This window comes from Brassica rapa, chromosome A03 (genome assembly GCF_000309985.2).
Source record: "Brassica rapa cultivar Chiifu-401-42 chromosome A03, CAAS_Brap_v3.01, whole genome shotgun sequence".
In the NCBI taxonomy this organism is placed as follows: Eukaryota; Viridiplantae; Streptophyta; class Magnoliopsida; order Brassicales; family Brassicaceae; genus Brassica; species Brassica rapa.
In genome coordinates, this window is record NC_024797.2 from 36,138,071 (window position 1) to 36,154,026 (window position 15,956).

At 36.9% G+C, this 15,956-nt stretch overlaps 1 protein-coding gene across 1 annotated transcript; it reads right to left on the reverse strand.

Annotated features, from left to right (window-relative positions):
- Positions 1-1,758: 1,758 nt before the first annotated feature.
- Positions 1,759-14,864, reverse strand: LOC103848182 (death-associated inhibitor of apoptosis 1). Its single transcript, XM_009125142.3, has 2 exons — positions 2,716-14,864; positions 1,759-1,871 (listed from the first exon to the last, which is right to left on the reverse strand). Exon 1 carries the CDS (start codon positions 3,381-3,383, stop codon positions 2,748-2,750), a length of 636 nt encoding a protein of 211 aa, XP_009123390.1. The 5' UTR covers positions 3,384-14,864; the 3' UTR covers positions 1,759-1,871; positions 2,716-2,747.
- Between the last annotated feature and the right edge of the window lie 1,092 nt (positions 14,865-15,956).

Here is a 15,956-nt window from a genome sequence, read left to right on the forward strand (position 1 = left end):
ATAAATCTCACGAAATTAGAAGATAAATGCCAAGTTTCCAAGATAATGATGAAGATCGAGAAGAAAAATAATATTTCCGCGAAGCGATAAACTCGACCTAGGTGCAAGAAAGGAAGCGGGAACCGACTTAGAAGGCATATATAAGGAGAGATAAAGCCAAGGGCACAAGAGAGACTTTAGACGTAGAAAAACTCTGCTAGCTTAGGAAATCTTAGAATTTAGGCGGCTCGATTTTACTTAGACTCTTTTCACTCTTGTTCTGAGTTCAACTTGGCTAGCGAAACTCTGTCCGTCTTGTCTTTCGGAAATCATGTAACCTTGTTCTTTTATCAATCAATAATACGCCACTGTGCAATTTACTTTCGATATTATGTTATATCTGTCTCTTTCGTTTTTCGTGTGTTTACGCAGATAATCAAGGACCTTTGGAAAATTTAGGGTTTCCTATCTTTCATGGAAAATCGAATGTGTGAATTTCGGTTCCCACAAAACGTTATATTTTCTTTTTGCAAAAGAGCCTCTTCCATACTTTGTCTTTGCCCGGCGCAATTGCTTTAGCGGTGTCGGGATGATACCCTTAGAGAAAAGAGCCACGATGAAGACCGGAAACGGGACCAAATTCTTCAAGCCCGAAACAGAGAGGATTGCCACCAAAGACATACCGCAATGTGTTTTGGTAGACATAAAAGCTGACGAGTGAGGAATGAGTGAATGAGTTTACACGATTCTTTTCTTTGATGGGCATGTAAATCAAAAATCTTCCCGAAACATGACTGACAAATGGTTTCGAACTTGGGAGAATCTCTGAGAACATGTCGAATGAAGGCTAGAATCTCCGGTGATGAGTAGATGTTGAGGCTTCTGGTCAAGAACCTATCATTTGCAAATAATCTCGGCGAGAGACGGAGGTCCGGCTGATGTGTACTTATATTTAGAAGATGAAGGTAGGGTGATTAAACATTAATCAGAAAATCTTTTTTAGATCTTAAAACCCTAATTCGGAAAAAAATTAACAAGACGCAATCTAATGAAGCAAAACCTACGATATCGTTTGCCGGTGTGGTTGGTTGCTCAGTTATCTTCGCTTTCTTCTTTGATTTTGGTTTCGTCATGATTAGATAGAATAATGAAATTGGGCGACGGGGAATGAATGAGAAAGGTGATGAGATATGAAGAGATGGATACGAGATTACACAGTCAAAATCGCGGCGAAACCTCTGGATTAATGGTGTTTACAAGGAAGATGAAGTAGAAGAGATTTCACAGAATTAGGTTAAACGAAAGGACTGTGAAATGGAGAAAAGTAGATCTAAATTTCAAAAAAGTAAAGTTGGAGAGAGAATAAAGGATGGTTTCCGAAAACTTAAAGAATAGAGTAAATGATTTATGGAATAGTTTTTTAAATATGTAAAGTGACAGGTTAGTTAGTTAGCGGTGTTCTAGTTAGGAGGGAGTTTAGTTAATTTGAAGACATGCAGGAGCGGATCTAGAAGAGGCATTAGTCGGGGGCATCAAGCTAAGATTTGAGTTAGTAAGGGGCACATTTATAGACATTGAGCTTGCTTTAATACAATTACTTTAAAAAAAAAATCAAGATGTAGTAAGGGGCACGTGATCGTGTTGGTCGTAATATACGTCCGTCCCTGAGGACGTATAGAATATTGCACAACGAAGAAGTGTGACTCCAACAACAAGTGTTCCTTTGTGCAAATTAAAAGACAAAAAGTGTCTTAAAGAGTAAAAAATGCATATTGGTTTGTCCAACACAAATTATTTTCTTACCACTATGTTTATGACCCACCAATACATCATCTTTTTTTCTTGAAACTACAATCAAAATATGCACAAAGAACCTGAACTTTATCGTCAATCTTTTTTTTTTTTTTTCCGTCTAAAGTATATTATTATTATTATTCAAAAGTCCAAAGGCCCACATATTACAAACCGAGATCCAAAACATTATTAATCAGGCCAAAGCGCGACCAAGCCCGCTAACCGACCTAAAACCAACACGTGTAAACCACGTGTCCAAACATCAAGGTGAAGGAGAAAAACGCGTCTTCACTCCTCACTCCTCACGCCGTCACCAAGACTCCACCGACCGGAGCATACGTCGTCGACCTTCCTAGCCATCATCACAACACCGGAAAACCTGCCGGGAACAGATTGGCTCGTCGAGACGCCAACATCACACAATCTCTTCATCTCCTGTGTTTCGACGATCGGAGAGCATGCATCGATCTATTCGAGATCTCGTCCAACGCCATGTGACAAAAACTCAGAAGATGAGAGCTTCACATCAAGCCCCTCACCACTCTGCGGAGAGAAACAATCGTCCCACTGACGAGATCTCATCCGCTTTCTCCATTAACCCATCGACAGCACCCATCATCTTCAACAGAACAAAGACGACTGGTCTGTGGTCGGAAGCCGGCGACGCAGAACTGAAAGGGCTTCCGCCTCCCGGAGTCATTAGCCGGCGATGAAGCGGTTGTAGCAGCCTTCTTCTCCCGGAGCCAAAAAGTCGAGCCGATATAGATATACACATGTACATAAAAGAAAAAAGAGCAAAAACCGGACCGACGGTGGCTAGAAAAGCCAACTCCGTCGGCCGGAGACTTTCAATTTTGCACGAGAGGCGAAACAGTAGTCGTCGGCCTCAGCTTCTTCTCTCCTCTCTCGATTTTGTTCCTTTTCCATAACTTTATCGTCAATCAGATCATAAACAATACATCAATGTATTTTTTTCAGTAAAGATCAAGAACGTCAAATATGGAACGGTTACAAAGTGGACACGATCCACGGTTCATCCAAATCTCTCTTGAACACACTCTACAATACGTATGCCCACATGGGATAAACGCCGCGCCTTTCTCCCTTCCCATACACACGCAACACAAAGGATCAGCACCCGTCCACGTGGTCGCATCGCAACCCTCCGTTTCCGCAAGCAATTTCATCAACGGTACCTTAGCAACCGAAGCCTCCGTCACGTTCTCGCCCCGCGCTAGTCTCTCCTCCGCAAGAGCCTCCGCGAGATTCCTTGTGCCTCGTGTTAAACACTCCGTCTCCGCAACCAAACCCGGATCCGGAACCGAATTCGACAAGTCAATGACCCGGTTTTGACCCGAGTGTTCCTCCTCCTCCTCATCATCTTCGTCTTCCTCGGCGACTGGTGCTTCTGATCCTCTGAGACGCAGCAAGGTGGGTCCACCGCAACAGCCAACCCAATCAAATCTCAGCCGTTGTTTGAGCGTACTCCACTTGCTCGTCGCTCGATCTTCACCGTCGATTCGATCTTCCTCGAGTAAACCCAGCATCATCGTCCTTCCACTTCCGGTTTCATCCGCCGATTCTCTAAGTAGGTCGCCAAGCTGACTCATCCTGACTCGGACAAGAACCTTTTTTTTTTTTGACTCGGAGAAGAACAAAATCAAGAAACAGAGATGTTACCGTTTCGGAATTTTATGTCCGCTCAAGCTCACGAGAATTATAAAGATTTAATGGCTCCAATCAATAAATGCTAATGCAAGACTCTGGTTTTTCTGAGTTCTTTGAGTTTAAATTGATCATAAATTTGTCTATAAATATAAATTGTTTTAAGTTATCTACTATGAATTATTTTAATTTTCTACTAATATTACATTGTTGAAATGTAGAAAATGACAAAACTAAGAGAAGAAAAAAAAAGAGAAAATTAAGAATTAGTGGGAACCACTCAGTAACGTATTGACTTACATTTGTAATATTAGGGAGTTGCACGTATATCTCATTTTTTATGATCTTATTATATTATTTGTTACCTAATTATTGTCATTGGTTGGGCTATGTTTTCGTTTTAAATAAAATTATCTGTCTGTTAGGGAAGCATCAATTGTCAATTGTGTTGCTTCTTCGAACCAAATTCCTTATATTAATCAATGGTTGAAGGCAACTTTTTATACTATATTTTAAAATTTCGAGCATTAATTATTTTAAAATTATAATTTTGCAGAAACCAAAGAAAAATATTTGGGCTTCAAGCTAGAGACCTAGCCCACAAACCCACCGGTCAACTTTTCTTTGCATTTTAAATATAACCCTTTGGATGTAGTACGATATTATTGTATTGTATTGACAATGTGCTCTACTCACACGGTATATATCACACTGTCGTTGAGTTTGTATTTTTCACTCTTTTGGGCCGTTTCTATTGGACTGTTCACTATCCAAGATTGGTTATAGTTCTGATGGGTTTCAGAAGTTGCTGGACCGAAAAACGTGATGACATTATGCCATTGTCTTCGATGTATCTACAACAAGACAAAGCCAAGTTAGTTACATTTACAACAGAAAATAGAGCAGCAAGAGAGAAAAAAGAGATTAATGAAGGAGAAAAGCTTGTTCCCTCGTCGTGTGAAGTCGGAGATCACCGGAGAGCTCTTAGGTCATCTTATCTCTTGTATTCACTTGTATATATTCTTTGTAACCTGTAAACACAAAGAAGATAGAAGCTTAGTGAATTGTAACCACTGCGGAGGCTTATTCTCAGTGATTGATAGTGGATTGGGACACGAGCCTCCCCAGATGTAACAAAAGGATCTGTGAACTGGGCCATTTTCTTTCTAGAAACGAATCAAACAAATCAATAAGATACAATGATCAAACGCAAAACGAGATATTAGAGCGCTGGTTATTGTATCAACTCATCATCTCAAGTTCTCATTCAGATCACTTCGAGAAGCAAGATCGATATTTTGAAGGTCGAAGCAAGCAAGAAGAGAGATCAGGTCAAGGTTCAAAACTTATCTGGTTAATCCGTGTGTGTTGTTCGCTTTGAAGGTTCCGCAAGATCGATTGGTTACTTTTCACATGGTTCATGGTTCTGGATCTGCTAAGGGTTCTTCAGCTTTCAGAATGTATCCTACAAGTTGAATATCAAGATACAGAAGGTTAGTGATGGAGCCAACACAAAAAGGATTTGAAGTGTAAAAGTTTGATGGACAAGAAGACTTCGGTATTTGGACGCATAAGATCTTATGCGCATTGGAGATTCTCGGTTTGGACTCAGTTCTTGAGGAAGAAATTATCAAGACAGATGATCCTAGCAAGGAGGAAGATGGTACAAAGTCTGAAGTTAATCCTAAGAAAGTTATCAAAGATAAGCGGTTTAGAAGTCTTATCAAGATGAGCTTGAATGATCAAATCATTAGAAATGTTCTGAAAGATGATACCACTCTTGGTATAAGGAAGGCCTTGGAGAAGGATTATCAGACCAAGTCTCTTCCCAATATGATATACCTCAAACAAAGGTTTCCGAGTTATAAGATGGACGAGCATAAGACAATAGAGCAAAATCTAGATGCATTTCTCAATATCATCATCTTAGATGAAGATCAAGCAATTCAAATTCTCACAGGTCTGCCACCAAAGTTCCAGCCATTGGTTCATACATTGAAGTTTGGAAGTGGCAAAGATACGCTCATGGTTAATGAGGTAATAACCTCAGCTTATGCCAAGGAAACAGAGCTAAGGGAGAAGGTTTTGTTGCATAAACATAAAGTGAAGCAGAGAGCCTATATGTTAGCAACAAAGGAAGGACATATAATTGATTCACAAGGAACATATCGAAAAGCAGAGGTAAAAGCTTCCAAAATTCAAGCAACAACAAGACGGAGAAAGGCTGTTTCATATGTGGCAAGGAAGGTCACTGGAAGAGAGAGTGACCTGAAAAAAGAAAGAACACGATTCCTAGGTCAGCTAACATTCATTTAGTCAACAAAGAGCCTTTTTATTATGACTGTGAGTGCTCTAGACACTAGAGGAAAATGCTTATGGATTCAGGAGCAAGTTTTCACATCATATCGTACAAATGATCTCTATTTAACTTACAGGAAGGTGGAGGTAGAAAGTTCCTGATGGGAAATGCTACCTATAGTGAAATCAAAGGACTTGGAAAAATAAGGATAAGAAAACCTGATGGATCTATTGTTGTACTCACCAAAGTGAAGTATATGCCAACCATGGAGAGAAATTTGATTTCATACAGGTGTTTGGAAAATGTAGGATGTAGTTATGATGGTGACAATTTTACAATGAAGTTCTACAATGATGGAGAGGAAGTCATTGCATGAGTCTACACTGAAGGTTTGTATTATCTTCAAGGCACAATGTTAGAAGGGGAAGCTCATAGAGCAGCGCCTAGAGTTGATCCTACGAGGAAGTGACATTGTGGATTGTGTCATTTGAGCATGAAAAATATGGAAGCACTTGTGAAGCAACGGTACTTAGAAAGAAAAGATATTAGGTCACTCGAGTTTTGCAAGGAATGTGTGTTAGGGAAAGCACACAAGCAAAGCTTTAATATGGGAAAACATACGTCTAAAGAGGTTCTAGAGTATGTACATTCTGGTGTATGGGGAGCACCATAAGTTGTTCCTAGTTTAGCCGAGAAATATAGATGTCAAACGGGCCGGCCAGCGTCCAAATGGCACATCGCGCTGCGGTCGTCGTATTCAATTAGACATTGCAGGCTGGCCCGTTGCGGCTGGCTCGCTGTGGGCTGCTATCACAAAACCATTGTCCATAACCCGCCCCGCATGTGCTTAGAGATTTGGCGGGCAGCCTGCGGGAAATGACAAAGATCATCTGCCTATATACTTCATCTTCATAGCCTCTTAGACAACTGATTTTCTTGAACTCCTTTTGAATTGACTCCCTTTGGAATCGTTTTTTTTTTATGAAACATATAAAAGGAAGACTGCAACTTCATAGACAATGAGACGTGGCTACAATATTGCTCTCAGCATATATACTCATATACTTCTAGTTAGTTTCTAACATCAGCAAACTATGCAGCTTGTTTATCAAAGTTGGAGTTCAATGACCCTTTCCTTATCTGCACCAATGGATCGTTCTCTCTTCTCAATGTACAAATAATTATGATCATAATTTGCAATATTTCAATAGACTAAATAATCATCTGAATCAAGTTTGTTTCTCATCCATGCAGTACATAGTTCTATTAGTTCAGATAAAATCATGCAGCTAATGAGAGAGTGAAGAAAAATTAATCAAAGTTCATGACATTAGCGTTTATGCATACTTTCCTAATAAACAATGTATGCTAACTAAATACATTTAAACAGTGTAATTCTGAAAACATGCCTATAAGAACATGGCAACAATCAAAAAAAGAGGATAGTAAATATCAGCCTAGGATAATGTATCTTAAACTGCACCCAAAAGATATCGTATACAGCCGGTCCTACCTTAACATGTTTGAGTAACCATTCAATATCGTCTGGGAGTCACCCAATGACTGCTATCTTGTGCCATGCCTCAAATCTCGTTAACCATCAACCATTTTACTTGACGCCAGGTTAGGATGAAATTTTGTTTTAATACATGAGCGCTTTTTCTTCATCTTTGAGTTTTCCCAACCATCAATACGAACTGAATTTCGATCTTCACCCTGAATTGCATTATGATTTGCCAGCCGCATTATTTCTTTATCATTGTTTGTAACATATGATCTTATCTGATCTATCAATGGTCAGTGTGAATGCTAAAGGGGATTCAAAGAGCACAGCGCAAACCTTATTGAGCTTCTTGAGGATTCCAGCCATTGAACTTTGCAGAGAATCCGCATCATCCCGGAGGCACAGGATGTCGTCAGCTACTCACCAACTGGTTTACAGAATGCATACACGTTAAAAGAATGGTACAAGAGATAAATGAATGAGTGATATGACAAGATTGAGTTTGAGCCTTGTTGGGTCTAGCCACTAATGGAGATTGAAGCCGAACTAGTTTTATCTTTAGCTTATTTACATTTCATGCCCTTGTCTTATGCCTTTGCTTCAAGTTTAAGTCATTGTGGAAACTTATCGAATAACGATCAATAAACATTTGGTTCTAAACCCTAAAACTCTACTTCTCTACTTCTCTTCTATCTTCTTCTTTGCTCTTCCTCTATCCTTCTCTCATTTATGTTCAAATCAGGATAAGCTCCAACCATAGGCTTATCATGAGATTCTTAAACTATTTGTCAACAAGTGAAACACTTGAGAATTAATAACTAAATAAAAGGATGTTCAAGCTCAAAGGTGTTTCTAATATAGATATACATAACTAGATACACACATACCTCAATAACAATTAAATATGAGAGAAACTGAATTTTCGAATGATTGGAGATCATAAAGAGACCCACACAGGAACAACAAAGAAGAGAATAATCATTTTAGAAGAAGAATATTTCAAATATAATAAAAAAAATTGATAGTCACAGATGGAGAAGAAGCAAAGATTGGAAGCTAGCTTATATTTTCTTTTTCTCGAAACGAAGAAAAAGACGAGAACAAAAAATATTAAACATCAGAGACGGGTCGCCCGCCTGACCCGCATGCCTGACACGGTGCACCAGCTTTGAACCCGACCGACATAGGTCTGCCCGTGAGACCCGCATAAATGTGGACATCTCATATGCTGTTCAGACCCGTCTTGTATGGGCCATAAATCGGTCGGCCCGTGGTCTATTGGAAAAATTGACATCTCTACCGAGAAAAAAAAATCATAACCTTCATCGACGATTATTCAAGAAATGTATGGATCTATTTTGGAGAACTAAGGACGAGGCGTTCTCAAAGTTCAAAGAATGGAAGTTGGAAGTTGAAAATCATATTACCAAGAAGGGGAAATGTCTACAAATAAACAATGGATTGGAATATTGTAACATCAGGTTCGATGATTTTTGCAAAGAATTTGGTATTAAGAGGCACATGATGTGTGTTTATACACAACAGCAAAACGGGGTTTTGGAAATAGTGAACATAACCATTATGGAAATGGTTAGATGCATGCTTGTAGAGAGTGAATGGAAGAAATATTTAGGGCTGAAGCGGCTTCTACAACAGTTTATCTCATTAATATGTCTCCTACTTCAACTATTGAATTCAGAATTCTAGAAGAGTTATGGAGTGGATTCAAACCAAGCTTATCGCATCTAAGAAGATTCAGGTGGTCTGCCTATGTTCATACGGGTATGTCTAAGACCAGTACTAGAGCTACGAAAGGTTACTTCGTCGGTTATCATCAAGGAACTACATGACTCAGGGTTTGGCTACCAGAGGAAGGTAAATGTGTGATAAGTAAAAACGTTATATTTCACATGGAAGAAGTATTCAAAGACTCATTAAATAAAAGGAATCCGAGACTGAAAGTGTTGAATCATAACATATTAGGAATAAAAAGGCCGAGAAAGGTAAATGAAAGAGAGTGTCTTTCAATCCGGTTCTTATTAAGGGTCCTCCAGGTTGTCAGAATGATTCAGAGGCTTCTACAATTTGATATTGCATCAGAGTCTTCGGTTTTAAGTGGAGTTACTTTTGGTTCAAGTAATGAAGGTTTACCACTGTTGGAGTCTTCGGTTTACCACTGTTGTTGGGCTTGTGTTTTTCACTCTCATGGGCCGTCTCTATCAGGCTGTCCACTATCCAAGATTGGTTATAGCTCTGATGGGTCTCAGAAGTTGTTGGGCCAAAGATGTGTTGAGATTGGGCCATCATCTTCAATATAAACCTGCAACAAGAAACACCCGAGTTAGTTACATTTTGTTACAACAGAAAACAGAAAAGCAAGAGAGAAGAAACAGATTACCGAAGAAGAAGAGATCATTCCCTTGTCGCGTGGAATTGGAGATCACCAGAGAGCTCTTAGGGAATCATATATCTTGTATTCACTTGTATATCTTCTTTATAATCTCTAAACACAAAGAATAATCTTAGTGAAGTGTAACCACGCTGAAGGCTTATTCTTGATGATTGATAGTGGATTGGGAGCAAGAGGCTCCCCCTAGACATAACAAAAAGATCTGTGAATGGGGCAAACAAATAGTCATTGTCTTTCTAGTGTAGAAAACAAATCAAACAAATCAACAAGGTACAATGATCAAACAAGGTACAATGATCAAACGAAACACCCACCAACCAATTCATTTGAAATTTTGGACAGCCTCACCTAACATTGATTCCGGAGCTCAATAATATGTATATGTAATATGTGGATATCATCACAAACTTTAAACTATCTGTAATAATTTAAATTTAGTTGTTAATATAATGGAATATAAGGAATCTTTGTAAATGAAGCTGAAAGGTTTATATTCTAGATATGATTAAATCTATAATATAATAGTTCAGTTTCTCTCCCCCTAAGCGTGCCACGTCGACAGTATTTTTTTGTGGGTCCCATATTCAAATCCGCGATTGTTTTGGTTATTATATATGATTGCATTTCGGTACAAGATTTTGGTACGAATCTCATAAACAAGTCCAAATTAGTTATAAGCCCATTGGCAAAGTTTTTAAATTAAAGAAAGTTTTGGTTATATGGCCCAGTGAAAACTAAACTTTGCCATTTTATGTTTTACTCAAACCAAACCCTTCTTCAACCTCACCGTCTCAGCTGTTTTTTTCCGAAGTCTGATAAAACACGAGTCCTTTTTCTCAACTCTTTACCTCAATTACTTGCTCAACCAAAACTGCAAATTTACATTTTATAATCTCAAAAACTTCCTACTTAACAAATCATATTAGATCCATTACTATCCCTAGCTTCTTCTGAATTCGATCCCTAAGTACTACAACTCGACCTCTTATTTGAGAGAGTATAAATCACTCTTTATGGTAATTTGATTGATATCAATTGGCAAGACATTTTGTAAACTTTTAATGTTAATAGAACTTGAGAATTCGCCGATGTTTGTACTAGAAGAGAAAGAACAAAGTATGATTGTGTTTTATGGTATGGATCTGCTGCTGGTCCTAGATGTAATCAAATACGTCAACGGGCAGCTAGACCTGATGGGATTTGGTTCGGAAGAGATCATGACAAACCGTTGGGCTTTGTCCTCGCCTGGAAGAAGAGATAGATATAACTTCTTCTTTCCATTTCCTAATATTGAAATAATCAGTAAAGATCTACAAATAGTGTGTTAAATATAATATATAGAAAAAATATAATAATAGTGCATGAGTTTAAATAATATTTATGCATTTCGTCGTTTCAAGGATGTAAACAATAACATAATATACATATTTTATAATAATTCTTGCTTTGTAACAGAAATGACTACATCTTTATGCTTTTCTTTTTAGTATGCAAAATAAAACATGTTTAGAATATGAGAGATAAAGTATGGCTAATGGTATTATTTTACTAATATTGTGTTTTAGCAAACATTGAGAATATTGAGATAGTTGGGTACTGGCATGACTCCATTCCAGCACAGACACATGGAAACATTCTTCTAAGAATCTCGAGAAGCATGCCCGGTTTGTTCACAAGGGAACTTCTACATTACTAACAAAGGAGAAAGGGGTAGAGTCTTTCTCAAGAAGCTTATGCTGGTTATAGTTTGATAAAAATATGCCAATTATTATTGTTCCAAGAGAGATTTGTTGCACACTGTAGACAGAGAGAAGTAAATGTAATGAAATGCAGTCTTCAAGTGTTACCCATTGATTCTATTCCAACAAATAAGAGAAACATCTTTTACAGTCCATTATCTTCTCATATGAAGACAATAAGAGTACTACTATTCGAAGATAACACCATAGAGAACCATGGTAGGTTGTCTAATTTTACATGTCATGTTTACTGTTTGCACCTTTTCTTAAACATCACATTACATGTCAATAACGTACTCGGGTCCGCGCTTGCGCGGAGTCTATGCTCCTAGTATATTTAAGAATATGACTAAATTATTTTCTTCTCATCAACGCATGCATTTATTTGATTTTCAGTTATGGAATGACAACCATTTATCACAATATATATATATACTAGTATTACTCCCGTGCATAGCACGCGCCTTATAATTTTTTTTAATATTTTTAATATTTTTAGTTATATATATATATATATATATAATTTACAATGAAGATAAATTTTATTTTAAAGTTATTAGTAAACTTTTTAAAAAAAAATTGATATTCATATCCTATAACTGCCCAATGGACCCAAAATACATGTCAATACTGATCGTTTAATCCAAAATTATTAAATATGAAATTTGAGGGAAAGCATATATCTAGCACATATAACTGTCTAATACGGATCCAAAATACATGTCAAGACTGATCGCTTAATCCAAAATCATTAAATATAAGCATAAACCGAATACAATGCATAAATCGATTAATGTTAGAGATACTGGAGTTCTAATACAAATCTCTGAAGTAGTCTTGGATCTTCTCTCCAAATCTACTAAAAACTCTAAGTGTTGTTTGCTGTGAAAAGTAGAAAATAAGAAAGCGTGTGTTGCCTAAAACAATGGCATAGCACATAAATATTAGGTTAAAAATCAGCCAGGGGTATTTTTGTAAATATGTCGCGACTTGGGATTTAAGTCAGCTGGAAACCTAGATGAGTTTTGCGCGCTTTGCTATCGATTGACGGCATAGGGTGTGCATCGATCGATGTTTGTCCCTAATCGTCAGCCTTTAGACAGGTTCGATAGTGAGCTACGAGTTTCCTCTTATTTTATCTTTAAAATGCACACAAGTCATCACTTTTCTCCAAAACACTCATGAACCTGTAAATGTGCTAAAAACCTTCAAAACATAATAAATAGTTCCTAAAACACCTACAAGAGAACCTCTATAAATTAATAATGTTGGGACTTTGAAATTATAGTAAAATTTTATTAATTTATAGAGATGTTAATTTATAGATATATAGTAAAGTTTAACAAATTTCCAAATATTCCTTTTATTTGAATAAGAAGTTTTATGTAAATGTGTATTCTTCTATGTTTTCCTTTTATTTAAAATTGTCTTCTTTACATTTACATATTTTCATGTTTTACATAATGTTCATTTTTTCTCATTTAAATTTATTTTTTGTTGCTTTAAGAGAATTATTATATATACTATTCTATATGTCACGTAAATTGACAAGCATCAAACAAAAGATCACTTTTATTCTTCTTTGGTAAGCTTTCAACAAAGTCTTCTCATCTTAAAAATATTCCAAAATCAGCGATGACAGCTAAAATACGCAGATAATTATGAGAGTATAAGAGATCATACTTCATGTACTCAAAAAGATCTCCAACTGTGGCTTGAAGAGAAGTTTCTTCTAAAAATTAGTCAAGGTACAATTTCAAATACACTCAAGTTATCATCTGAGTATCTTTCAACCATCCTAGAAGTAGGAAGAGATATCAAGCGGCACAAACCAGCAAAATTTCCGGATATGGAAAAAGTTGTTTTTGAGTGGTTTCTTCAATATCAAGATCGTGTGAATATGACTGGCGAGCTAATTTTAGAAAAGGCAAGAGAGACACTGAAACTTGTATACCCTCTACCAGAATCTGAGCATCATCTTTCTCTGGGTTGGCTTGAAAAGTTAAAGTTACGACATGGTATCAAATCGTTTCATCGTCTTGGAGAAAGTGGTTCAGTTAATATAGAAGACATGGAGAAGACATTGGAGGTTATTAGGCAAAAAATAGATAAGTTATCCAAAAGGGATGTTCATAATATGGATGAAACTGGTTTGTTTTACAGGTTACAAGCTGATCATTCTCTTGCTACAAAACAACTTGAAGGAAAAAAGCAAGACAAAGAAAGACTAACAGTTGTTATATACTGTAATGAGGATGGTTCTGAAAAAATTCCTCTATGGATTATTGGAAAATATGCAAAACCACGTTGTTTCAAGAATATCAATATGAACAACATGAATTGTCACTACCGTGCGAACAAAAGATATTAGATAACAAGTGTTATTTTTGAAGAGTACATCCGCTGGTTTGATAAGAAAATGCACAGTAGAAGAGTTTTGTTTGTGGTTGATAACTGTCCAGCACATCCAAAAAATATTGAAGGACTACAAAATGTTGAGTTGTTCTTCTAGCCACCCAATATGACATCAAAAATTCAACCTTGCGATGCTTGAATAATAAGAGCTTTTAAGATGCATTACCATAGAAGACACTTTACCATGAAATTTTAGAAGGTTATGAGTTGGGACAGTCAGATCCAGCTAAGATTAATGTTTTGGATGCTATAAATATTTATGTGGCAGCTTGGACGGTCAATGTTCATCAAGAGACAATAGCGAATTGCTTTTGACACTACAAATTCTGTTCAGAAGATGACATACCAATAATTTTAGAAGAGCAGTTCACTAGTGAAAACGACATTCATGAACTTCAGGTTGTGATTCATAATCTTGGCTATCTCAATAGAATGGATGTTAAGAGTCTACTCGATTATCCCGGTGAAAATGATACATGCTTAAAATCTCAAAGTTTAGAAGAAATTGTGGGTAGTGTTCTTAATGTTGATGATGATGAACCAAAAGATGATGCTGCAATACCTTTGGAAACAGTTACACGTAAGGAAGCAATTGTCGCGTCTAAAACTCGTCACAACTTTTGGATGCAGTTCGAGAAGACAACACCAGGAGTTCTTGATGCAATAAGAAAAATCAGAGATTAGCTCCAAAAGGATTTTAATTTTAAGAAGAAACAGAAGACAATAGACTCATATTTTAGTAGACTATCTTAGATATATGCATAAGTTCTTATATAGTATTTATCAATTTATGATATTTTTGGGACCATATATTTACATGGGAATTTTAAAAGTATTATTATCTTATTATTTTATCGATTTTTGACAAATTTTACACTGGTCCAAGTTGGGACCGACAAAGTTTATTAATTTATAGAGATTATTAATTTATCGAGTATTAATTTATAGAGATTTTACTGTATATACCATAGCTAAAAATGGATAAAATCCATGGTATATTGATATACCTTGGATTTGACCCATTTTTATCCATGGTATATTAGTATTTTACTATATATATATCTATGTTTTCTACTCTTCTAGGTATGTTTTCAGGTTCAGGTGCATTTCGGACTAAAGCTATGACTTTGGAGCATTTTGGAGATTAAAGGACATTTCACCCGAGCTGACCACTTAGAGGTCGACGAGAGGAAGAATAATCGATCGATGCGCATCAGTGCTGACGATCGATATCAGGAAATGCCTCGACAGATGAAGATTAATATCGATCGATGTACACAAGTACCATCGATCGATGTCGAGACACCAGACGCGACATTTTGGATTCAGCAGACTTAAAAACCAAGGCCAAACCAAATTACCAAAATGCCCTGACGAGTTTTTAACCTAGTAGAATATATACTGCAAGTGTTTTGACGGCAGAGAGAGCTTTTCTTTTCTAGACCTAGTTTTGTTACAAGTTTCATTTGGAGAGAAGATCACTTGTGATTGGAACTCCTTGTTTCATTTTCTTATCATCTATTCTATGAGTTTCTATTTATCTATTGATATGAATTGCTTTGCTATGTCTGAGTAGTTCAACTGTTAGATCCAGGGTTCAGATAGGTTTGTGGGATTAGCCCCAAACTATAGATCTGCCTTGTTGTGATATTCATGATAGATTTGTATTCATTGCTTGTTTTAGCCTAGCTAACTAGAACTTGATCATAGGATTGCATATTCAAGCACCCTTGTTATCCCATCCTGACATCTATCTATCATATTAGGATTGCTAGAGAGGGCTAACCGCCAATTTAGAATCTTAGTAGAGCATTTTCATAGTCGCGCATAGGTCTGGCTAGAACCCGTCGATCGATGTCCTCAACTGACAATTGATCGATGTTGGCAAAGGTGTATTGGTCGACGTCTTAATAGACTATCGATCGACACTCTCTTGTGTCTGAATCTAACCGGTGAGACACAAGATCTAGTCTGTTAACCAGTGGTACATGCGACAGCTGATCACTGAGTTAAACGAATGAGCTCTAATATATCATGCATGCAACAGTTAGGTATCTATAGGAATTATAATCTCCAACACCTGAATAGTGGCCCTGCATCTAATATCATTTCCTACCTAAGTTACATTTATCATTTACTCGCTTGTTACTA

Coding starts and splice junctions, on each gene's coding strand:
- LOC103848182 (XM_009125142.3), bottom strand. CDS start 3,383: ATGAGTCAGCTTGGCGACCTACTTAGAGAATCGGCGGATGAAACCGGA.